The 26540-nt window shown below is 43.0% G+C and overlaps 1 protein-coding gene across 3 annotated transcripts in view; it reads right to left on the bottom strand.

Moving 5' to 3' along the window:
- The window catches only part of TSNARE1 (t-SNARE domain containing 1), a 459605-nt gene that overhangs the window by 293073 nt on the left and 139992 nt on the right, over positions 1-26540 (bottom strand). For all 3 annotated transcript variants that reach the window (XM_085298727.1, XM_085298725.1, XM_085298726.1), the window contains exons 4-5: positions 10165-10242; positions 2385-2454 (exon numbers count right to left, since the gene is read on the bottom strand). In XM_085298727.1, the coding sequence (XP_085154853.1) occupies positions 2385-2454; positions 10165-10242 (148 nt within the window). The remainder of the gene's footprint in view (positions 1-2384; positions 2455-10164; positions 10243-26540) is intronic.

The raw sequence follows: 26540 nt of genomic DNA on the forward strand, positions 1-26540 counted from the left end.
CATCTGCCTCCATCTGAATCAACTTCCTCATGATGCCCTTACAAGCACTCTGCACAGGACTTGGAAAGTTTGCACGTATAGGAAAAAGAGTCAGACAACTTTGTTTTGTTTTATGTTGTTTTGTTTTGGAAAAACTCTGCAGATAAGTAAGTAAATACTTTTGCAGTGTATAGATTACAGTAGTTAAATGTCCTGCTTGGCAGGACTGCTTACCTACTCATCATGAATCCCTGTTCCTAAATTCTCTGCTTCTAGCCTAACAACATCATGTTAGGCAGAGTTGTAGTCACCTAGTATGTTGGAAATCAGAACATGTTCCAGTTTTAGTATTTAGATATCCTCAAACACAATCATTTTTCAGTAGCCAAAGCTATAAACCTACTAAATGTTCATTCATTGCTCCCTGACCACCTTCCAAGTTGAAGGACGTTCAAGGAGAAACATGCATCAACCTCTGAAGGAAAGGGGTCAAGTAGCAAAGGGACAAGAGTTTAAACTATGATTTGCAAGCTGGAGAAGCAGGAAACGCTGCCCCAGAGGTCTCACCTGAAGGGCTGACAGTCTGCCTGTTCCTGAACACAAACAACAGCACACTGTAGGCAGCACGGCTGGCTCTCATGATTTGGGGCRTTCTGCATTTGACTGGTGCGGCTCTCCTGAGAGACAGGCAGAGATGTATGAAGAGCATTCAAGGCTGTTTGCATATATTTGGCTGTGGAATTGAGGGGCACGGCACAGGACACACCAGTGTCAGCATCTGCTGGTCTTCCTCTGCCTCACACCCTGCAATGCTTCGGCTTAAAGATGCACCAAGTCAAATGGGAAAAATCAGGAGAGTCCTGCTGCTGGAAGAGGAGCTGAACGAGGAGAGCAGAAGGAGAGAACTGAAGGACTTCAGGGGCTGATGACGAGGGCAGAGAAGCACAGTTAAAAAATTAAGTTATGTTTAGCTATCTGGACAACTAATGATAATTCCAAGATCAAAAATAATTATTGCAATTACTGTATTATGCATCTATTTATATAACTGCTCAGGAAAGAAGAAAATTATCTACTCATGTTTTTGAAATGCTCTGAAGAGCCAGGGAATTGATTCTTGAATAAAATAAAGAATAGTTTAGGAATGTAAGCACAATAGTTGCACTGGGTGATAAAAAGGCCTGTCTGGGTCAGGGATTTCCAGCAGTAGCCAGGGTGGTTTATGCTGCAAATAATTCTGTGCATGTAAACATTTTTCCTGATTATATTGATCTACACAGGCTGACTTCTTACTCTGACATCCTCCCCAACCTCCTAAATTTAGTTCCAAATCTTCTGACTATTATTATTATTGTTATTTTTAATCTTGAAGTTTGCCAAGCAGTGCACGTGGGAACTGGAGCAGATCCGACGCCCAGATGAATGCACTGGATTGGGGAGAGAAGGATGGAGACCACAAACCAGTCCGAGAGACTAAACTGCATCTAKAAAAGCCAGTCAAATGCACCAGGCACATCTACGAAGTCCAAAACCACTTTTTTTCTTTGCTAAATGCAACAGGTTTGCATATTTATTTTGAAAATCTTGGCCAGGACGGGCAAAATCCTAGGAAACATGGGACTTCCTACTCAGCAGACTGAATTATGTTAAAAAGAAATAGAAATCATATTCTCCCTTCCATTCACAGTCCAACCTCAGTGGGAGTTGCAGTTATGTACACAAAATCAGAACCAAGTCCTAAGTACCTGATTTTTGCATGCAGGCTACATTAAGAGAAGCAGCTTTAATAAATTGTGCTGCATTTGGAAAAAGCCATTTTAATTCTCTAATTAGCATGCGTACAATGAAAACTAACTGTGCGTGTTTGTGTATACACATATCCAGACGAGAGTTTAATGAACTGTATTGATTGCAAGTGAAACTTTCGTTTTCTCTGTGTTGTTTCTTGTGACGCCGGGATGAAGGATTCAACACTACAACCCGCAGTTTTCTACCTATAAAATAGCCTTTCATCTTTTTGCTCCTTCTCTCTTTTCTCTTCTTAGATTCACCGTCTTTGGTAAAGAGGAAAAAAAAAAGAAAGGAAAAAGCTACACAAACATCCAAGGCTGGCCTTACATTAAAAAAAAATACACATCCACAAAAATCCCTCTTTCATTGTGGGCCATCATTTTCTGTTATCTACCTACCTTTCTCTGCCACCTGAAACCAGCACAGGCAAAACTTTATATGATCAATACCTGTCCTACCATCATTAACCACGGACAAAAAAGGAAGAAAATGAAGTTAGTCTGATAAAAAGATGTCCAGCTGTAAGAAAGACAGAAGAAGGACTGAGGATAGACGAGGAGAAAATGAAAAGGCTGGGATAAAGAGAGACCTGCAGCAATTCAAAACAGACTCACAGTCCATCCTGTAGCTCTTGAGTATCATTTGAGGTCCCCAGAGATCTAAGGCTTCTTTCCAGGGAGGTCACTGTCAACAAGAGAGAAAGAAAAGATATGAAGTAGTATACTTGTTCAGAGAAAAATATATATATTTTTTTTAATTTCACTTTATTTCAAAATAACACAGTTAAGTAGTGTTTCTAGCTCTTAATGTTACAGCAACTGCACAAAATTCCTGAGGCTAGAGGTAGTCGTGCTTTGGGCTAGGAGATCAGGGCAGCTCTAGGAGGAGCGGGAAATGGCAGGAAACTCATCTCTTGGGACCCGTGGACCTTTGCAAGAAGCACCTCTGGCTGGTAGCGTGCCATCAGCGAAGAGGCAAGAAATTGCATAAAACCACCATTAATTGCTCAGAATAGCAATTAAGAGGCCGAACCCTACCTTCCATTCTCATATTTTCGTGYAGTGTTGTTCAAGGCTTTGGTCCTTTCCTAGGTTTTGGCTTAGATATGCAAATGGGGTGCTCTGCYGTGACTGCCTCGTGTGGTCGAACCAAAGAGCTTGCTCGTGCTTTTGCATCAGGACAGGGGAACACGCTACTCTAAGTGATCCACTAACGTAGCTGGAAGCTGGAAACACGTTTTGTTTGCAATACACAATGACTTCAGATTTCAGCAGAATCAGTGCAACAGTTTAAAAAGCTAACAGTGGGGATCTTGTAAATCAGRAGTGTGATTTGGCCCTTCTGCTGGCTATTCTTTAAGCTATATCATAAATCTACCCTTTTTACACCTTTAAATGTTCACTGTCTCAACTTCACTCTCAAATTAATAGAAGGTTAATACTTTYGCACTTTACATATCAATTATGCAAAGCATTTCACAATCTTTCACAATGAAAGATTCTAAATAAATGACATTCTCATTATTTACATTTGGGATTTTCTCAGGACACTTCCAGTTATAAAAACTCATAACCCATTACCAGTCATGCTTCAATATTTAAGGAAGAAGAAAGAACAGATTAGTGACATAGCTTAATTATTTTACTGAAAGTTTAAGAAATCCTTTATTTTAATGACTCTGCAGCCTTCAATTCAGTCTGCAACTTCAAACAAGTCACTTTACTATTTTTCCATTGACAGACAAAATTGAATCTGCTCTTCTCTTTTGGGCTTCTCTGGGTTGACAGCAAAAGTTACCAAACACATAAAATTTGATTATGTGCCTGGACAACATGAATATTCAAAAAAAAGCTTGAAAACCACTATATATTTTCTGCCTTGTGCTAGATCACAGTAGTAGATTTCAGTGCAGCATTTGGCAACTCGCTAAGATAAAGCTTCAATGAACTATCTACAATTAAGCTAATAATGATTATCCTTTGCTGGATGCACAGTGGTTTAAAGAATAAATTGAGAGTTTTCACTAATATCCATTTGCTTCTCTATGTGCACCACATTTATCTTGCAGAGATCTCACAGATATTATAATTCCCTCTCTTCCCATGTTGCAATCTTAACAAATCAATCTCTAATGCAATTTCAAAGGCAAAACTCAGTATCTTCTAAAAATACTTTGGGACCGATTAGCCTTTCCGTGCACTGCAGAGCCTGGTGCTTGCTCAGAGAATGGAGAGCAAGTCAAGATAGAGACAGCACTTGTGTGGATACTGTGTTTTTGAGGATGCACTAGTTCTCGCACGTGCAACTCAAGGAAGCARCGATAGCATCCAGAGACCTTCCTAAACTAAGCTGCAAAACAAGACAGTTCAAAGTGAAGGTTCTTCTGCCACGGTCTGCCTGCAAGTGGACACAAGAGCTTGATGGAAGACAGAGATCGGATATGCAGCCACTTCTTCGCAGTAAGAGGACAGACCTTTTGCTACTGCATGCTTTGGAGTAAAACGGCATTGGAAGAGGCTTTCTTATCGCACAAAACTGCTCAAGACTTCAAACATGCACCATTTCACACTAGGACAAATCCAACAAGGACCTGCAGCAGGAATGTAAAAGTAGAGCAAGGAGTTCATTAGTCAGGGGAGGAGATGACTCAAGATTAAGTCCTATTCTAAAATTGTATCTAATATTCTAATTCAAACTCAGTGTTGACATTCTTATATAAAGATYAGATACACATTCTGGGACAGCCAAAACGCTGGCATTTGACATGAATCTCACAYGTGAAACAGCAGACTGAAACTCAAACCCAGGGCTTTTGGACCTCAGGGTGACTGAGCTCTCCTATATTTTGGGATTGGCCAAGAAGACTGGCAAAATCAGCGTGATTTCTGTGAAAAGTATGGGGAAAAAAATCCCTCTCAACAGACCACATGCTAGTTCTGATGGTATGAGCAGTAACTTTCACATAGTAGCAACACATCCAGCTGTGCTGAAAAGATGCTGAGAAGCCAGTGTTACAACACAGATATGTCACTTAAAAAGCCTTGTACGCATAATATTTGAAGGTGATAGGGYAATCTTCCAGGAGCAAGTACGTTCAGCAGAAGTATGCTGTTGAAACTGCACTGATTTACATAAACTGAGAGTCTGGCATCACTCATCTTCTATGGTGCAGCAATCCTTATAATCAATAGAGATGAGAAATAATCTCAAGATGCCAACAGTGACTTTATCACACCTACYGGATGATGAAAAATCCTTAGCTCAGCCCCTGAGATCAAAGTAACRGGACTGCCCATGGCATCAACCTGTCATATGGAGTCATTAATGAGCAAATAAAAGAAATTAGAGATAGAAGAGACCTATTAGAGCACTCAGGTTCTCCATTTGGCCAGAATATGTCTGATTATTCCAGTATATCCTCCAGTGATCAGCTCTGCATGATGCACGAAACCAACTGTTTTTACAAGGGCTATTTATTTTACTTATTTATAAGGCATTTACTGAGGCATCTAAAAGCCGTACTCTGAAAGAGAAGGCAAAATCTTCATAAAACTAGGTGTTAAAAAAAAAAAAGCCATCAATCAGAAAAATTCAGCCAGTGCTTGGGTTTACTTTTTTCTCCCTTGTAAAAAAACCCAAATAAASAGAAAACTAAACAAAAACTCCCAAAACTCCCACAAGCCAAGCTCTTATCAGACAAACTTCCCTGTGTTCAACAGGGACAGTCCTCAAAGAATTAGACAGAAAGAAAGCAGATGCAAAGAACAGAAAAGACCTCCTTGTATCCTTTTGTACTTCCATAAGTGATAGGGTTARAAAAAGGCCCTCAGCTCACGACCTGGCTGGAGAGTAATCCACTAGCACATACAAAGAACCATCACTAAGGTTTTTATTCAACATGTGGGAAAGATCCTCATTCTCACAGCAGAAAAATGGAGCAGAAGGCATTTATGTTCACGATCAGCCAAGGTCAGCTCCAAAGTGCAAAGATCCTCCTTGTTTAGAAGGTAAGTAAGTCCTAAACTGCTATAAAAGAATTTAAATCACCCCAAAGGCTCAGACTTCTGCCAAAAGAGGAAGGAAAGCAAAGAGGGACAAAGYGTGCAACCTTTATTACTTCTGCAGTACTACTCAATAAAAGTCAACGATGCTTTAAAATCCCAGTAGAAAGTTGACTTCTTGTTTTCATTTGAGACACCTTTTCCCCAAGGATAGAAAAAAAAGATAACTGAGACTGCCCACAGCCCCGCAATTTGGGAGTTCAAACAACAGGGGCCTGGTAGGGCTGAGGTCACGACATCCTCAGGATCTTGAAGGTGAGTAGAGCATTTCACCTCCACAGTTCAGGCTCCAAAAGCAGTAAGGAGCCTGGTAATCTCCAAAGAGGTCGAGGTGAGGCAAGAAGAGAAGGGAACGGGGACCGGTGATTCAATTTACTGCATCGTTGAAGGACATGAAGCACYCCATGCCCAGTGCAAGAGGAGCACAGTGTCACCTGATGAGCATCTGAAACATAGAAGCTACTTCCTGCTCCGTCACCACAGCGGTAGCATTGACTTCTGCAACATGCTCTGCGATTGAGTTTGCAGGATTTACTGAAGAGACCATAAGGCAGAGCTGTACGAGGCAGATAGGTTCACAGGCACCTTCTCCCATTTTATAGCCCTACAAGCTCCCTTACCCAATAGGTACTAGATTTGCAGAATCTTAGCACTACATTCAGCATCTCCTTCCTGGGCAAAGCTGTTCATATTTTGGGGGAAGACTGCTATAAAAAAGCCACCCACAAGCTCAGTGAATCAAATTGACTTTAGCAGTCAAAAAATAATATGGGTGGTGAACAGATCAACAACAGTACAGTATCTTATGGACATTTCTTCAACCTAAAAGCATTTTTAAAAGCATTATAAATTCATAGATTCATAGATTTTAAAGGCCAGAGACAGCACTTCTGATTACCCAATCTGATTTCCCAGCATAAAATTTCATCCCATCACTCGTACAACAAGGCCGCAGACTGTAGAAGGACATCTTATAAAAAGCCATCCAAATCTTGATTTAAGCGTTCCCAGTAACACCAAATCCATCACATCCCATCAGTAAGTACTTCTAATGGGCAGTTATCCTCATACAGAAAGAATGAATTTGTCTAGCTTCRGCTCCTACCTCCTGATCTCGTTACGTGTGGGAATGTTAGATTAACCAGCCCTATGCCATCTATTTGATGTTTTTCTTTCCACAGAGGTATTTATGGACCATGACCAAGTCCTCCCAGACGTCTAAAACAGAAGTCTCTGTGGCATGCGTTTTAAAGTCTGATTTGCAGACTTCAGATAGCTGTGATAGCTCTTCTCCGTACCCTCTCTAATTTTACAAAATAGTTTAAGTGTAGGCACCATCATTACCTGCTTCAGAGAGAACTCAGTATAGGTAACTCTAACAGAAAACACACTCCCTGCTCAAGAAGAGAAAAAAAGGTCATCAAAAATTGGTCTAGAACTAACCGAATTTGCATTATWGCACAAAGAAGAATAAAAACAGAAATTGGATCACAGCATTTCAAAAATGATACCCTGCTCATCTAAAGGGTTTCTCAGGATAAACTCCACCACAACAAGCTGTTGCTGTGGCTCTGCTTCAGCACACAAGCAGAGGCTTATCCGAGGCTCATCAAGTCAATATTAACCCAGCTAACTTAAGTACTAATACGCACAGACTTACAAGCAGCTTGCAAAACTTCACTCTGCCCTGGGTTCATATATAATACCAAAAGCCTAGAACACCCCTGTTTGTTAGGGTACCACTATGAGGGCTAAAGCAAGCAAAATCAGTGTTAATTCTGGTACTTCTGTGTGTTTCAGGACAAGTCATGCCTCCATCTACAGGCAAATCTGAGTACTGGCAATCACATCTAAGAGGTTCAAGCATCCACAGAAGCCACCAGTCTAGGTCACGGCTTTGGAGTTTTCTCAAAGAGCTTCTTCACTTTCTGCAACACATGGTTGTACTTCACCCCAAGCATCATTCATCCCATCACAACTCTCCAGTACGCCAAAGGGCAAATATTACCAGCAACGTAAAGATGACTTTCTATGACTGAACTTCTCAGCTTCTTTCCTGGCAAGGAGGCTGTCAAACTTGTGGTATCCAAGTCATTTGCCCAAAGCCAATATAAATGAGTGTTTTGAACAACCATTTGTGTAATGCATCAATTACTCTCTTAAAAATAACAAAAAAAGGAAAAAGAAATGTCTATTCCCTATTTTGCTTTTGACCAGTTCAGAATCATCTTCTTTGTGCAGTGACTGAGACTCTGAGAAACTAGTGAAGAATCACAGACTTCACTTAGGTTGGGGGGAACTTCTGGAGCTCTATAGTCCAACCTCTTAGTCAAAGTAGGTCTAACGAGGGTAAGTTGCTCAAGGCTTTGTCCAGTTCTGAACGTCTTGAAGGATAAAGGTCGCACAGCCTCTCCCAGTCCAGCCTCTCCTTTTCTAGCATAGAGTTGTAAAGTCTGACCACCTTCATGGTCAAATGTTTTCCACATATTGAGTTGGAGTTCCCAGCTTATGCCCATTGGCTCTCGTCTTTCCACTATTCATGTCTGAAGGGAGTCTGGCTCCACCTTCTCTACATAGGTGCAGAAAAGATCTCCCTAACTCATGTTTACCTTGCTGCTGACCAGTAACCCAGGTCTTTTCCTGCAAAATTGCTTTATAACCAGATAGCCCTTATCCTTGCCTGCTACATGAGATTATTTCATCCCTAGACTGAAAAGAACACGCAAAGAAGTATTTTCCTTCTGATTTTACAGCAAGTTGGGCACTTGAATATCTTCATGAAGCCTATCTAGGGCCTCATTTCAGGCCCTCACCTTCACCTTGTGGGATTGTGGAGAGTAATAATGAGGTTCACATGCTTGGGTGAGGTATACCTATGCTGCAGGAGCTCTAACTCAAGCTGATGATTGCCAAAAGTAAACTTGAACCTACCGATCTAAYGTGGTCATAGAAAAAAACGGTGCTTGTATTTGCTTGGCAGATGTAGACAGAACAGCTCTGTAGCATGCAAAAAATCCTGTAGACAGTGGAAGACTACATTTTTGAAGTCTTGTTCCCATCCTTATAGCAACTTCATTATCCTTCTTGCTGAAATTATTTTCCATGCCGAGTGCTGCTGGCACTGGACAAACACACAGGGTTTTCACTCCCTGGCACTCATTCTCATCATCAGACAGCAACTGGCAGGAGGAGCTTAAAGCTCCCCTAGCCAAGCTTTCACATGCAAACAGACACCTGATACAGAGTGCAGTGACCAAAGCCATGTACCATATTAGCGTGATGGTGAACCTGAGTCAATATATCTGCTACCATTGGACCATGCTAAWGTGGCACAAGCTGCCATCATTCCAGAAGCAGTGGATCCTAAAACTTCCCTGATATTCCCACAAAGCGTTGGAGAGCAATGGAGGGAGACAGCTTTGACTCCTCTGTCTCCCTAGCTTCCCACTGAAGGTATCTTGCTGTGGGACTCAAGCCCTTCCTCTGAGAGATGACTTTGCATTATGCTTGGGGGAGTGATTACGAAAGCAAGAAGGCACTAAGACTCTTCCTTTACATCAATCCCAGCCCTCTTTTTTGCCCAATCCCTTCCCAAGGCCCATAAATACAGAATAAACCATAGAAAGAAGTTAGCCAGGCCATTCAGAAGCAATTTCAAAGTCCATTGAGGTAATGTCAGGACCTCATAATATAGATTCTTGTTTGGCAACAGTGTATTTTAGAATTGGGATACCATTGCATTAACTACCATTCAGCAATGCTAGTCTTTATCTGTCTGCAAAATACAGCCCTCCAGCTCAGTCCAGCAAAGCTGAAGATTCAGAGCACATCTCCAAAGGCAGAGAGCACTCTGCATCTCCAGTATTCAAGGAGGCATGAGCAGGAACAGCATCTCCATTCAATCTACGGAGTGAAGAATAATACAAAAGTTTTGGTGTTGATGTTTTTATAAGGGAGACAGATGTTTTGCAAGCTTATATGACAGGTTCCAAACATGGTAGCACTGCAACACATTAGAAAACAAGTCTGGCTTGTTCCACCTTTCTGATTTCTAACTCCCTATTGTAACAGATGATACAATTAAAAATAGAAAACGATGTGGTCTCAGAAAGGACTGAAATATATCTGTGCCTGTTTAATGCAACATATGGTGGAATATTTTTACATCTTATAAAGAACTGTGTATTGTACATGTGCTGCAGGAAGAAAAAGAAAAAAAAAGTGTATTAATATTTGCTCCTTGACAACAGGACTTGCCATATATCATGTACATGCACACGAGTCATCAGCAGAACACCASACAACTGAGTAGGAAACCCTTCATTATACGCACCATTGGAGTTAATTCGGAAGACGTTGGCTGAAGTTTCCTGAAAAAGTTCCTGCAGTTCATTGGGATCAATCTGGGTGGCTGCAAAGACAAAAGGGAGAAATACGTCAATAATTAAGACCACCTATCGCTTTGAAAGGGGCTCAACTCACGGCTTCTGAAGGGAGATGCCCAGCAGAGAACACTTATGGCAGAGCYGTCACATAAAGATTAGATGTTATAACATACACAGGTTGTTGCAATAACAACTATGGGCTCTCACAGTCAGCTCCGAGAGAGGGCAAAGCCGGCCTGCACCTCCCTGAAAACACCATCTCATCACAGTCCTAGCAGACACTAGAAAACACCAGTGAGTAACATGGGTGTGGAGCAAAGAACATGGATTTTTCCCTGGAAAGCAGAATTCTTATAGAAATAATATTTGCTCTGCCCACAGAGATCTCAGTAGGGACTGGAAARCAGGGAGAAATGGAAACTTGCTGGTCCCTGCACTAAAATGAACAAATCCAAAGGATCTCCCTGCCAGTCTTWAAGAAGAACAAAGCCTCCAGTTGCACCACATGGCTTTGAAAGGTCCCACACAGCTTATCACTTGTAGCATTGCTGCAGCAAGAAGGGAACTGATGGAGAACCCTAACCTCTCCCAAAGCTGCTGTGCACCACAGCCACCTTACAGCTCATTCTTTTGAAACATTTCCTACCTAGCTGAAGAAAGGATGTAAAAAAGACAGGTTGAGGCTAGGCTAGAAGTCAGATCATGTTCAGGGTAGTACATAAACATGAGTTGAATGACAGAAAGGTTTTGCCACAAAGATCTGATTTCTGCACGAGTAAAAATGCCCCCTTACTCAGCTGCTTCTTTCAGAGAGTTGCTCAAAGATGTAAGAGAAGCCTCAGTCAACAGCTGAGATTTAAGCTATTGTGTGTGACATTGGAGTCACACATCTCCCAGTTCAAGAGGCCATCAAAGGGGACAGACATACATGAAACGTGAGCATCACATCCCAAACAGATGCAAATTAGCATCCAGAAACTTGCACCTACTGCTGAAACAACACTCTTGCATGTTCTCTTCCATTAAAAAGTGTGTTAGCCGTTAATTCATTGATGTAGGCTCTTCCTYACTCCAGAAGTTTAGCTGAAGTAGGTAGCCTGATGTAGCCCTATGTAGTGTCTGATAATGCAACTTGCCTGGGACAGGCAAACACCTGCATCAGGGCMACCGGAACAGTGAAGACGTCAGAGATTGTAGGCGTTCCCTGTGGTCAGCTGTGAGCCAGCTACCTCTCTGTCCAGGGCACCCAAATCTGCCCAACAAGGAGAACATTCATGGGAGGCAGACGCCTGCATTTTCTTCTTCTCTTTATTATCATTTCCTAATATTAAATCATTCAAAGCTGCTCCACAGCTTCATCGTTCCCAGAGAAGGAGAGACAGGAGGTTCGACGGGGCTACTATTCTTGTGTAGGTCACTCTGCTTAAGCAAACTTTAAACAAGGGTTGGGTTTTTGGCTGCCAATAATCATCAGAGAATCATAACAATTGTCACTCATGTCTTTGGCATCAGCTTCACAGCTTTATGGCAATCGTTTTGTAGTGTTTTTTCCCCATGGTTTAACCACATTCTCCCTCCTCAACCTATGCCTGCTCTTTCAGGTTTCCCAGAAGCTGGTCTAACGAGAACTTTGGCTTGTCCACCTGACATATGACAGCACATTTAAGCAGTCACTATTATTAGCAATCTGCTCCTCTGAGCTGAACCACTACAGAATTTCTAAYAGAAGCCATGATTTATATTTTCAGGTCAGTGGACTGTAACTGCAACATATTCTGCCTCCCCTAATCAGATTGCCCTAAGCTGTTAAATATCATGCTCCTAACCTGCTTTTGGAAAAGCAGAAAGTCAGCGATGGAGCAAGGAGAAAAACATGAATATTGAGCAAAAAGAAAACCTTTCCGTGAGGCACTGCTCACATTTGTGGTGAGGACGCGTCCTCCAGAGCTTTACGGTAAGTCCCACGTCCCAGTGGCATCACGGATGAATATTCCACCGCTTCTCCCAGGGAAATATTGCTCAGTGGAGCTGATCTCACTCGCAGGAACATTCGCCTGAGAAAATCCAGCTCCAATCCAGGCATAAACATGTTCCTGGATCAGTCTGTTGGCCAGAGTCAAAGCCAGAGCATTAAATGCACCCAGGGTCTCTTTGTTAGCGATTTTCCCCATCTTCTCTTCCCACAGTTCCTCCTAAATCAGCTGTCCCAGACACTCCTTTTTTTCGCTGTCTGTATAGGACTACATAAAACAAGAAATCAGCCGGTGCTTAAACATCCCCCAGGAATTTCACTTGAGACTAACATGATCTAACTTTCATTAAATCAGTGGGGAGGGGTTTGTTGTTTTTTTGTTTGTTTTCCCCTCTCCTTTCCTTAAACATCCWTCAATGTTAGAAATACTGAATTGGTCTTGATGGACCTTTGGCCTGGCCCGGTGATCTCGTGTCCAGACACATTTACACACCTCGCTGAATCAAGCCTCAGACGAGCCGCGATGCAATCAAACTGATCAGAGTTAGAAACTYGGATGAGCCCTTCATTATAAGCACCCAGAGAGAGACACTATTTTAATAAAATCCCCAAATAACAAGAACTACAGAGCTCGGAAGGCTCCCATGTGGCGACACTCCCTACAGCATCCAATGGGAACCTCTGAAGAGTCATCTAAAACGCCCAATAACCCAGAAAGCAAATATAAAGGATCCCAAATATTGCAAAAGCCAGGAGAGAGGCTGATTTCACTGCGGGGACAGCACACACCTGCATCGCAGCATCCACGCAATGCCAGGGGAAAGAAACGTTGTGCCAYGTTTGGTCTCCAGAGCTGGACCATAAGCGAAAAACTGTCCAGCAATTCAGATGCTAATTTGGGAGAGGTGGATTTATCCAACCTCTTCCGGGTGGCCACAGGCAGCTCAATTTGCCACTCTTTCCCATAGTTTTATAGAGGAAAAGGKGCAAAATAGGGAAGGGAAATGTGTGAGGGTCGTACTCTAAAAACATGGAAGCTCTTTTTAAGCCTCAGCATGGTGATGCTTATTTTAGYGAGATGCAGGAGGCCTGTGAGATGATGAACTCCCCCTTGAAGGCTTACAGTCTCAATCCATAAATCTCTATCAGAAAAAGCCATGTCACCCCCCAGGCCTCAAACAAGTGCAAATTCAATGAAAAAAATGCAGGTAGATGCAACCTTTGCCCAGCATTTCCAAACAATTACCCAGAAAATGCGATGCTCATCTGATAAAACTGCATGCAATCTGGTTTACAATTTCCCATGCTGCCAAAGGACTTTTATCTCATGTTAGAGCATGCTGACAGTTCTAGTTTTCTTTTGCTTCCATTTTTTTTTTTTAAGGGAAAAAAAATAGAAGCATGGATGTTGTTTTAAACCACTGCTCCAATTTAGAGCTTCCCTACCTCAAGCAGAGAGGTTTTAACTACTCATGGAGAATTCAGCGGTTCAAGCAGACAAGCAGGACAATTTAAAAACAGCAGTGRAAAGCAAAACAAAAAGCATCTGTACTGCCAAGCCGAGTGAAGAGTCTGCTCCTCAGACATACCAGGRCTGTGAAAGAGAAAAAGCGAATGTGAAATCCAGTTGTGTCTAATAAAAAATGAAATGTCTTTGACTTCATAAAGCGAGTGATAAAATATTATGTTTCCCCAAGAAGAAACGTGAGGCTGACGATACTCCGTATATATTTTGCATGCCCCACTGCGACTCGAGTTCAGTGTCGCAGCTGGGAGCAGGTGAATTTTAATTATGCTGTGGATCCTGAAGGCAGCGACGAGTTTGCAGCGGCAACTCTACCGAAACATGCATGCAAAACGGTTCTCCTCCGCTTCCTTAATTGGACATCGCCCAAAACACTTTTATGTTTCCAGTTCTTCTCCCCACTCCCTTCCCAGCAGAATCCCCTTGGTGAGGTACAGGACAAACCAACCTCCTCAGCTATCAACGGTACCCACTAGAGAATGGCCATGAACTGATACAGTCACTGCAAATGCTAAAGTAGTGGCAGATAACGCTGGCATTTGGGATATTTTGCGAGTTCTTTTGTGATTTGCATGTGCAGGTGCTGATGCATGCAGGGATCCTCCGGGCTGGCCGGTGCTGCGGAAATCACTCTGACTACTATGGACAACAGTAGTTGTGGGAGAAACAGAAACCTGTGCAAGCTGGCAAGCGGAAAGATCTTTTGGCTCCTTTTTAAGACAAGCCAGATGTGATGACTGAGCAGATTTCTAGGGTCTTGTTCCTACCAATTCGGATATAATTAACATCTGAAGGGAACAGCTCCAGGTCTGAGGCAATACATACGGCAAAAGTATCTAAAGGAACATCCTTGTGCTTACTTTTGATGGAAACTGCCCTGGTTCCCCGCATTAATACTTTTTGCCTATTATTAATTTCACACTAATTTGAAGCTCCTAATAGCTTTTATGAAGCATAGTGTAGTCGATTGCCTCCATAGCTGTAGCAAACCCTAAATATCTCAAAGGCTTCAGAGAAAAAGGCAGTAATTACAGTAACTCCAATAAAAGGGAAAAGGGGGAATAAAACAGGAGAAGCATTYGATCTTTCTACTTACAATTCTTATATGGCTCTAATAAAGCAACTTGAGACCTCAAAATTGTTAGTGCAACATACCACTGAGCTAYTATCCTGCCTGTCTCTGTGTCCTGTAAAGGATAGTCACCAATTTCACGCATCTGGTTCTCTTAACTTTAGGCTCTGGAAACCATACTGAGGAACCAAAAGGCTAAATTTTGCTTAGTGTCTGTGTGAGAACCGCACAGCTCTAAGAATGAGCAGCTGGAGGTAAATCTGACTAGGATGGAAATGAAGCTCACGAGAACAATAAAGCGCTCTGCAAAAATCAGGATCCAACCCAAAGTGCATCCCAGCAGACTGGCACTTTCCAGGCATGTCAGGAACACGGGCCAGATCATGCGCCTGGTTTTTGCCTGGAGATTCTCTACCCATCCACACCTCAGTCAAGGAGCAATACCCTCAAGGGGGAAGCTAGGACCTGTCCATGACTCACCCTTTGCAACACTCTTTGAAGACTTTGTGGCATCAACATCAGCTAGTTAAGAGAATAACTCCCTCTTGCAGACCATGGTCTGCTCCAAGACAAGAGAGAGCCACATGCCTCTGGCACTAGGASATAGAACTCATGAGAGAGGAAAAGATTGATTCCTAGGTGTTGATCCAAGAGCGAGAGACTCACTTTGGTGCAAAATACTACACTAATTTCTTTATTTTTAGCTTCTCCATGACAGTGGAAGTAAAAATGAAGAGGTGGAAGAAGATACAAGCGAAAAGAAAAAGAAGGGACTAATCATGGGGAGGATAGAGAGAAAATTTTACAAAAAACACGACTACACAAGCAAGAAATAATGAATGCACAGGCACAAACACACACACCTGCTCAGATAAGTTTTCTGCCCCACATACTTATAAGTCAGTGGATGCTTCRGTGTCTGATACTGTGCTTCATCTCCAAGCCTCTCCCGCAGCAGGGACACTATTTTGGTCTTTAGCCTTGCTCCTGCTTTCACATAAGCTGCAGGAACCTCATTTACCCTCAGGATCTTTGCTCCTGTGTTGAAATCGGCCAGAAAAAAAAGGTTCAGCAAATAYTAGTGTAGAAAGGATCGACCAAAAGCATGTTTGGACAAGGCTCCTTTCCTTAAAGAAAGAAATGAAATAAGTGATAAAAGGAAAAGCTTTGTCACAGTCACACCTAGGGATGCATTCCCCCTCCCCAGGGAARTAACGAGCGTCAATAGTTTAACCTTTCTAAAGCCTACGAGATTTGGGCTTTAGTTGCCACCTTTTCCTAGAGAAGTAAACCGCAACATCCAGTGCCCCCGTACAAGCGTTCCTGGTAGAATTAACTGGAGCACAGCAAGTGCTTTCTTAGAAGATCCTAGGAAAAATAAGCTATAAACACACGTGCATTACAGTTCTGTGAAAGGAATAACAAAATAGAGAGCTTACACCTAGGAAAAGTGCAAAGAGGCCCAGGAAAGAGCTATCCAAACAAAACTTCACATACAGGTTAAACAGTTTGAGGCACTGAGAGCCAAACTCAGCAGCTTATCAGGTGTCCAAAAAAGAAGCTTTTTCTCAGTGCTTTGGTGACACAGGAGGCAACACAAGGGAATGGCGAAGGGTCCCTTATATAAAACATGAGAAGTTAAATGGAGAGCATCAACCTGCAGTGAAAGTCAACCTCAGAAATTAAAGAAGACACAGAATTAAGACAGCATCAGTGCCACTGCCTAGCCAGGTAAACCAAACTCCTCAGCCACAGAAATGCAAATCCATAAGAAGCAGCTCACAACTAAAARCAAACATTAGTATCTTTTTTAGAGTGCAACCAAGATTCAATCAGATTTGCTTCGCATTATTTCTAATTAAGTTGTTGTTATTCTCTTTTGTTTCCATCTTTAGCACATATGCTAATAAACAGCTGCTGAAGAGGGAAGCAGCAACCCGTCCTGGGTGCACGGCTACCTCTGTTGTCACCTCCACCTCTCACCCCTCGTGCTTAGGAGCCCACGACCGCAGGCAGCGCCAGCGTATTAGCTCACATCCAGGCAGCCTGCTSGAGAGGACCTTCAGCTTTACTCTCACGTCCCACAGGGTAGGTCTGCACCGTCCTCACTGCACTGACAACAAAAACAACCCCTGGAGCCCCGTCACGCAGCTGGAGGACCGCGGTCCGCGTTCTGCTCGCACAAGGGAAGCGAGGTCGTATGGCTCATCCTTAGGTCCACGCTACCCGACAAGGAAGCAGGCAGAAAGTCCTGGATTTTAAGAGACATGAGGTTCAACCAAAACCCAACAAAGGAGCAGCCCAACTAACCAGCAAAGTTTACTATATTTTCACTTAACAATTTCCCTGTTTTTACAAGGACAGTAGAAATACATCAGGTTTCCTCTGATAGCACATTACGGTTTGTGGCTTTCAATATTTTTCTTCTAAAGCTTGTTAAAGATGCTAGAAAGCATATTGTGTCTTGTAGCAGAAAAGCAAAGAGTTTCTGCATCTAGATTACACAATATTGCTGCTGGAAAGTCTATTTTCCTCCTACAGGCAACTATGTAAAAAAACAAAAACAAAAACAAAAACCAAACAACAACAACAAAAACTTTGCTGTCTTATAATTTCTACAACAAGAAAATGGTAGTTCTTGTTGATTTAGTAGAAGGAAATGTCAAAAACTCATGAGACCATTACTGGAATAAAAAGCCTATCACTCCATGGCAGGAGGATGATGGCTAAGAGCGATTTGAAGGTCATGGCAGCTTGGCAGCCCATGGGAAATGACTTGGTGGGATTCTCATTCTTGTTTTTCCCTCCTCACATCTCAACAAAATTAATAAAATAGTAAGCAGAACAACAGAAAGTCTCCCCAGAGAGATACCTGTTTATAGAGGTGCTCTTGTCCAGACAGAAGCATTAAAGAGATATTGTTGATTTTCCATGATGGCTTCCTGCATACCTTTTCCAAATGTAAAATAGGCTTCAAATCTTAAGAAAATATTTATCAAAAATAAGTACAGGGTAGAACTGTGGAACGGATTAAGAGGCTGCTAATTCTGGTGGAGTGTAGAATTTGGCTTCTGGATGGACAGTTTTATAATTAAGAATTTTCCTCAGTTTTAATCAATGAGGAGACAAACGCTAAAGGTTTAGCATAATTGTGATGTATTACCCAGATGCAGTTAAGGAGCTTTTAAAAAAATCCAAAAAGCATTTTGCATCATTTTTGCTAGCCGTGGATTATGAGAGAGTTAAAATGACAATCCCTTTTTGTTCGGAATAAATCAGCGTACTGGAAAATAGCAATTCATTTTCAAAATTTCCCTATCAAATCCCATTGCTTCCTGCTTTCCAACATGGAGAGTCTAATCATGTTCCCTTCTTCATGCTCCAGGGACGGAGCACAAGTACGCATTACGGCACTGCCCGCCTGCATTTTTAAAAGGACACTCAAGTAGCGTAAAAAAAAGCAACTTAAAATGATTTTTTTTTTTAGCGATGATGTGGTATGGGTATATAAATAAAATCTTAGTGGAGGCAGGTTTCTGTTTGYACTGCTATATTCCCAGGACAGTCTGTAGTACCATGCTAATGCAAACACAGACCCCAGTACAACAGTATATGAAAATGCAAAGGAATGGAATAAAAAACAGTGAAAAGGATTGATCTTACACTCATTGCCCAAGCTGTAGGAAACATAACATGCAAAGAGCCACATAAAAAAAATGAAGAATCTAAATATTTGTAAAATGTCATTATTTGGAGCTTTATTACTAAATTGTGCTTTTATTTTTAAATTAGCTCTTAATCAGTCTCTCTTTTGGTTTTATTACTGCACTCAGCACTAATTGCCTTAGAAAATATCCTTTAGTACGATCTTGATTATTAATGATAAAATGAAGATGCTATTTGTGTGTGTGTGTTGGGGGGGGTCTGATTAAGTCCATGTGATGAAAGGAAGTGATATCAGAAGAATCAGCCAAGAGGATGAAAGAGAGACACCATTAAAAGCATTACCTCACCGGAAAAGATGGTTTCCAACGAGAAACATCCACCTGKTTTTTTTTWCCCCCACATTCTAAATTAGGGATGCTTTAAACAAAGTTTGAAAATGCAAACTTGATTAGGAAAAAGAAAATAGTGAAAAGAAAGAGTACTGGATAAAAAGTCAGTAATAAAAATGAATGAGAACGTGTGATCCCAGCAGATTATGCATAATTCATGAGATATTACTCTCACTACCATCGCAGTTGAGGGCTTCCAGCCTTCGGATGAGTCACTGCTCCAACGGGAAAGATAATGCGTGTGACAAGCAAGTACGCCCGGGCAGGGGTGACAGTCAACTTGAGATGAACAACAGYGTGGGAGAAAGGAGAGCTCTCTCACAGCTCCAGACACAGGAATGGAATGGAATAAAATTCTCTCTTCCTGGCCCTCCAGCAGGTGCAAGGCTGTGGAGAAGACTTGGAGAAAGCAAGAGCCTGCAGCTGCATCACCACCTGCCAAGTGCTGTCAGCACCCTTAAAATTGGTTGGAGGAGGACAAGCAAGTGTGGGAGAGCTCTGCAAGGAGAGATGGTGCTGCAGGATGCAATGCCAGACCCCGGTTGGGGTGCAAGCTCATTTTAGGGTTGACCATGGAGCACTTGTTCCAGTGTAAGGCTGAAGAAGCTCTGCTGTAGAAGAAGCTTGTTTCTCATCTCCTTCTTTATCATCTCTTTTATCGGACAGGACTGGAAAGCTGAGGCACTTCAACAACTCAGATTATCTCAGTCTCAAGGGYGTAGAAGAAAAATTGCCCAGTGCCTCAGCTAAGTATCATCTGCAATATGGAAACACAGCATTCCTGGTAAGCTCCTACAGCTTCATAGAAAGCTGTGTGAAGAGATTTTATAAACCCCAGAGAGATGAAGTGAGCTCTAGGATGACAGCAGTTACTGGAACAGAGACAAAACGGATGCAACGTGAAACAGAGACCACAGAATACGATAGCCAGCCTCTATTTACAGGAAATACAAGCATTTTGCAGATGGACAGCATTGCTAGGGTTTGAACAGTACCATAAAAAACGAGTTTGCAACAAAGGTACGAAGTGATGTGCTCTCCTCTTTTGGAGAACTTCAATCCACCAGCAAAAAAAGGAGCAAGGTAACTTTTTAGGAATCCTCAAAAGGAATGAAAAACTGCAATACTTTGTCATTTCTTGGTAGTCTTTACTTATACTTTTAAGTAAGAAACCCATACTGATTACTTATGCATAGAATATGCCAATATTTACAGATTGGAGGGAGGGAAATTAATCTGTTTGCCCAAGAGTAGCTGTAATAGAAACTACCTGGCCCATGGGACCAGCTCTTCTGGAAGAAATCATAAAACCCACAGAGACATTTCATCGTTCAGGGAGGAAGAGGAAATAGCATCGTCACCCTCACCACCTTGGGAAGTCTCTCGGGATGTTTCTCATGTAAGCTGTGTGCAGACCCAGTCCTCCTCAGCTGATGGGACCTYCATGTGGTCAACAGAAGTTGTAGCAATGGTCACAAAATGTCTTATTTCTTCTTACGTATACGCTGCTGGGAGTAATTATTTGCTGGAAAAGAAAGACTATTCCAAAAGATAGAGGTGTAGCTGTCTGTCACAGGGATTCATATTCACCAGATTTTTTGTTCTCTGACCCTGAGAAAGTTATTAGCAACAGAGACAGCAGCAGATTGAGGAGAACACCACCTTACTACTAGTGTTCAGTAAGAAAAAAAAAGAAAGCATTTTACTATTCAAAGGCAATCTCAGGTGTAATCTTACAGACCTGCTAATCAACAAGGCAACCTCTTCGGCCTGGAGAAGACTGAGGGGGGATCTTATCAATGTGTAGAAGGACCTGAAGGGAGGGTGTCAAGGGGAYGGGGACAAACTCTTTTCAGTCGCCGCGTGTGACAGGACAAGAGGCAATGGGCAGAAATGGAAGCACAGGAAGTTCCTCCTGAGCGTGAGGGGGAATTTCTTCACTGTGAGAGTGATGGAGCCCTGGCACAGGTTGCCCAGAGAGGTTGTGGAGTCTCCTTCTCTGGAGATCTTCAAGGCCCACCTGGATGCAACCCATCTACCATGCTGTAGGTGCCCCTGCTTGATCAGGGAGGTTGGACTAGATGATCTCCAGAGGTCCCTTCCAACTTTACTGATTCTGTGATTCTATGATTCTAAATCATGTAGAACAAAATAACCTTCCTCCATCAAAAAGGAGGAGGGGAGAGAAGCTCATCAGAAGTTTATGTGAAGCTATGGAAGAAATCGAGTTACTTAATGTGCAATGTGATTCGGACAAGGAACTTTACACCTCGACTCTCACCAAAAAAAAAAGGAAAAGAAAAAGAAAAGAAAACAGAAAAACAGAAACATAAAAACAACTGCATGACTGTTACGAGTTTATTAGAGATTATTTTCTTGCCCTTTGCATCTTCCTAAAAACAAGAGTATCCATTCGACTACAAGACACAAGCTGGCCTTTTTGCTGTTTAATTCAGCAGAACTTCTCTCACTTTATCATTCTCAGCATGACTCATTAAATATCTGTAAGCCCAGATTTGGATCTTCATCTTAATTGAAAAGACTCCATTATATACTTGAAGACAGACTTTCTCCCTTTTTTCCAAAATAAAACTGAGACATGAATTGAAGTATTTGCCTAAAAAAAATTCAGCAGCATTGAGATACTGATGAGTATGAGAAAGTGGAAGTGACAGGAAACTGATGAAGAAAAGGCTGGATGAAATTTTTTAGACAACTGCTTTATTAGCTAAAGCATTCTGTTTTAGGTCAACAGATACAAATGCCAAGCTCAGTAAGTTGGTTTCAGCTGYAATTTCCCCCTCCTCCCTTTACAATAGTAGAAGCTTTCCATTTCAAGTTTTCAAAGTGAAATGTTTTGATTTGTTGTTTTTTTTGTGTGTGTCAAAATATTCTGCAATCTAAAAATTTGTCCAAATTTAACGTCTCCCCCAAAAAGAACTAGAAAGCTAGATAAAATGGTTTAAGTTACTCAAAATATTAAAATCAGTGCAACTCCTCCTTTTTAATTTTTTGGGACAACTTCAAAACATATATATCAGCCAYTAGGGGAAAAAATAAAAAGTAAATAATTATTTACATAGCCTCATTGAGTATCAGAATCACTGCCCCTGCAGACAGAAGTGCACGCGCAAGATATAGCAAAGTCRTGAAAAACAAAATACATCTTGAAATGTTTTGGTTCCTAGAACCCAGGGCAAAATTTCTGGAGACAACAACCTTCACAGGAGCTAATCCTTCAGTCTCTTCGAAAATCTTCRAGGATCACAAAAATAAGTTTCAGGGCTGGAGCAGTCATTTGCAGTTGTGGTATTAAACACAGGAAAGCCATTCTGACCTTGCCCTTCCCTTACACTTGCATCTCTTTGACTTTTGGGAAGTTATTTCCGAACRTGGGGATGGTGCCAAAGACAGAAGCGAGGCCACTGCTCTGGCATTTTGCTCTTTATCCCGTAGCCTCTCATCAAACCTTTTCGCAAAGCGCTGCAATCACTTCCTGATGCTCCTTCTGTGGCACATCGCTGAAACCAAGGTCAAACAAGCCCTTCCCTGTGCACATTCTGTATTAAAAGCTATAAACGGATTAACATCCTTATTTTTTGCACATGTGCCACCATGGGTTTTTGGATGTGCCGTTGTCAATCAGAAATCCAAAACTATTGGCACCAGCAATGGCTGAGTTTTCAGCTACGTCAGGGTGACAATAATGAAATATAATGTCATAGTGGAAGAAGCAGGACCATTGCCAATCTCCTGACTGATCTCCAGGCAGCCATCAGAGGGTTCTGAGATGCCTTCTCCCCTGCTCCTCCTCCTCCTCTCCATCACTGCCCCATCCTCCTCGGGAGTGCTTTTCCCACCCATCGTTTGCAGAATCGGCTCTCTGGAGGATGCACCAGGAGGCTAGGAGACCTGTCATCGCCCTCCTGGGGCAGGAGGCTCTCCTCCATCAGGGCAGGTTGAAGTCCAGGTTGCCCCACTGAGCAGCTTCGACTCCATCACCCCTGCGGCATATCACCTGCAGCCAGGCTCAGAAAGCTCTGGCCCATCCTTTCTGAACAAGCCATTTGCACTCTTCCTTGAAAGGAAGTGGAAGAAGACCCAAGGATTAGTGTTATGAAGTCTTCTAGTCATCACACGCTGAACCCCATCCTCCTGTTGTACAGAGGGGCCAGGCCACAGTGCAGTGGAGACCCATCAAGAGCTGGACACGTTGCTGCTCAAGCAGGCAAAATGGTGAGAATCAGGAGCAAACAGCTATCCCTAAACTGTGAAGAGTTGCCTCCCATAGACTGTTTTCAAGCTCAGGTAGATCCTAGGTGTTACTCATGCACCAGCCCCACTGGTACCCAGGAGACAAGACGTGTAGCTGAGGATCCTGGGTGCTGCCACATGCAGCACCTCTACCAAGAGAGCTGCTGCTCAGCAGAGCAGCTCCTCCGCTGCTGGCCAGCCTCCACAAATGCAAAGAACAGAATGGAAAAGACCATACTTGACATGCAAAAGCCAGAAGTCACAGTAGTCAATTCTCCCCCAAAACACAGACTATCTCCTGTTGAAGTCAACAACAAAAAACCCCAAAACAAACAAACAAACAAACAACAAAAAAAAAAACAACAAGAAGAGCTTCTTTAGAAACGGGAGCAGCCCCTAAGTATCCCTTCAGTGCCAATGAGTTCATGGTCTGGCTATGAAGGTTTGTCACTTGGTAACTTCCCCAAAACAGGTGGAAATCAGGGTTTGGCAGTTTTGCCCAGTTCACTCGCATTCCCATCCTGCTCCCAGGGCAGCACCGATCCCACCGTCCAGACAGCTCGAGAAAACCCCAAACTCCGCTGAGGTCTATCAGCGTTACTCTGTCAGTTTGTTTTAACTAGCAGCCCAAGCAGTTCACATCAGCTAGTTTAAATGAATCGATTTGCTCTGAAATTCCAGCTGCCCGCACGCTTGCACGCACAGGCGCCTTTGCAGCTTCTATAATTAGAYGGCACCGAGAGAGAAGCGGTTTGCAAGGAGAATGACATCTTTTAAACTCAGCTTTCTCAAAAAGGCGCCGGGCACATGTCTTGGGGGGGGAGGAAAGCATGCATTTCCAAGAAGAAAGCCTCTTTAGCGATGCCACTGTGCGACAACTAGCAGTCTAATTGCTTTTACTGGAGTGTCTACCAGGCCTAAGTCATGGTGTACTGAATATTATACAGACAGAGAAGAAAAAATGCATGTGCACATGTGCACACACATGCAACCACCTTGCTGAAAGAAGGGTAAGAGAAAGATTCATAAAAAAAAAATAACCAGAGTCTCTTTAGACACTCTGGACTRCTTCCATCGGAGTCAAAAGTGTGCAACCTGTGCAAAGAAGCCTGGAGTAAATTGATATAGCTCTAGTTTTGCTAAAAACATAGCACACAGCCCAGCACGGGCTGGGAAACTCACCCAAGCTGTGGGCAGCGAGCTGCAGAGGCATGGCACGCATTATGGTTACCCAAAAATCCTGCTCTATCAAATCCACAAATTCGGCCAAATCCCTAAACATCTTTGGGTCCTGCCTTCCCTCGGCGCAGACAGGATGGGGCAGCACCGCTATATTGTGTACAGTGCAGCACTGCTCATGCTGCACTAGACACGTCTTCAGCCAAGATCACAAAATGTCTAAATAGCAGAATTTCAAAAGTTCCAGGAAAATTTTGCCTCTAAAAACTGGCTGAGTAGGTGGAAAACAGCATCTTAAAAGGGAGCACCTTTCAGCAGGAGTGCGTCATTAAAAGTGCGTTCTGCCTAAATGAGCTGGGATTATGTCTGGGGATTTCTGTACCATTGTCTTAAAACGTATTTAAAAGAAAAAAAAATAATGAGCGTCTCGGAAAATGAAAGTTAAAATTCTTGTGCCTCGACTGAGCAACTGGAGGCTTGCATTTCTTAACCTGTTTTCAGCTTGTTTTAAAAACAAAATCTATCGATGTGCAGATATCTGATTACCCTGCGCTCAGGTGCTTTTTTAAGCTCATTAATACAACCAGAGCTCTAATATAATCAGTTCATCCGCATACAGGAGTTGGCAGCTTAAGGCTGCCAACCTCAGCCAAGGACTGAGGCTGTCAAGGGTGATCAACCAAGGACCTGCTCCACATCTCCTGAGCCCTCAGGACGTGGCCTCCGTACGAAGACACCCCGCTAAGCAGATTTTCCTAGTAATGGTCCCAGAAAGCCAAAAAGGGGATATCTGCGCCGTGCAGAAGTGAACCCGTGGGACGCTCCTGCGGTGGCACATGATTAGATGCCACCGCGTGGACCCTCTTTTACTTCCAGTGATACTAAAGCTCAAGACGTTAGAGGTGAGGATGAGACCCCACGAGCAGACTTCTTCTGAAACAGCCAGCACCTCTCCTCTGAATTGTGACAAATACCAGCAAYGGCTACAGCAAAAAGCACCCGTGGTTGAAGTGATTATATGCTGGTGAGACACTGACTGGAAAACAGCTTATTAAAAAGCAGTATCAAAGCAGATACATGTTTGCTGCACGCATAAAGGAGCCACAGTCTTACTTACCTTCCTTTCACTAGGGAAGAGCCCTCAAGAGTCAGTGAGCTCCAGACACACGAGAACAAAAAGCTCTCCAGCCCCTCGTTGCCTGCTGAACCCAGGTCAGAAGTCACCTMCATCAAGTCCAGGCAATCTAGTGTACCAGAAGTGGGCTCCATCCCATATATCTCATATATATCCCAACTGCTGGYTCTTTTTATGGACCAGAGCTTATCTGGCACAGCAATGCTTCCCCTCCTTTTCACAGTCCACCCTGGCACAGAGTGATGATGAGGTCACGGCAGATGAGGATATTTTCAKTTTGCTGCCACCCTTGCTCTGTCTGTATTTAGCAGGACTTTAGTACCCAGGGCTCCCAATTTCACAGCACCGCACACCACTGAGCACATCTACCTCAAAACTCACMCTTGGAGGTCTGCAAATCAACCAACCTGGAGGACATGATCCATTTTAGCTAAAGAGTTTAGCTTATGTGATGGGGCGACAAGGAAAAGCAAAAGCACTGTAAAGTGCATGGAAAGCCTTGAGGATCCTGAAAAAAAGCGTGGGAAGCTCTCTTGACCCTTGCTTAGCTATTGTGCTTTTGTACCTTCTCGTCACTCAGCTCAGGGAAGGCTTGAAGGCAACAGCCAACCTGAGATATGGCAAGAAAGGCACGTCCACAGGCAGCGTGGCACATGCAAGAGCTAAGTCTGAAGGAGCTGGGATGTCCATGCTGCGGAGGTGGGCAGAGATACTGGGAAAGGTCCTCCACAGAAMGCTGCCTCCAGCGAGGCTGTCCCTACGGCTTGGGGTCAGGAGCCACCCTKAGACACCTGAACAAGGCTCCCTGGCTTTGCCATAGCTGCCATAGTCAGACGGAGCAGCATTCAATTAGGAAAGCAGACTGCAAGCCGAAAGAGAGCTAAAACAGAGAGGGGGGAAGAGGCCAGCTCAAATAAATGGATAATTGCCATTTAATTCCCATGTATTAGATTTGGCAATACTTGCATTACAGTTAAGTCAATAAAGCAACCTTGATTTGACAACGGGACAGACCAATCAATCTGTCTGAGAAGCAGGCTCCAGGCCCCACAGGGAGGACCTCGAGGAGGGGYGGGGAAGAAAGGGCCAACGCTGTTCTGCAACGCGTTGAGGGAAATGATTATTTTCAGTG

The sequence above is a fragment of the Rhea americana genome, unplaced genomic scaffold (genome assembly GCF_003343005.1).
Source record: "Rhea americana isolate MKP2758 unplaced genomic scaffold, rheAme1 scaffold_140, whole genome shotgun sequence".
NCBI lineage: Eukaryota > Metazoa > Chordata > Aves > Rheiformes > Rheidae > Rhea > Rhea americana.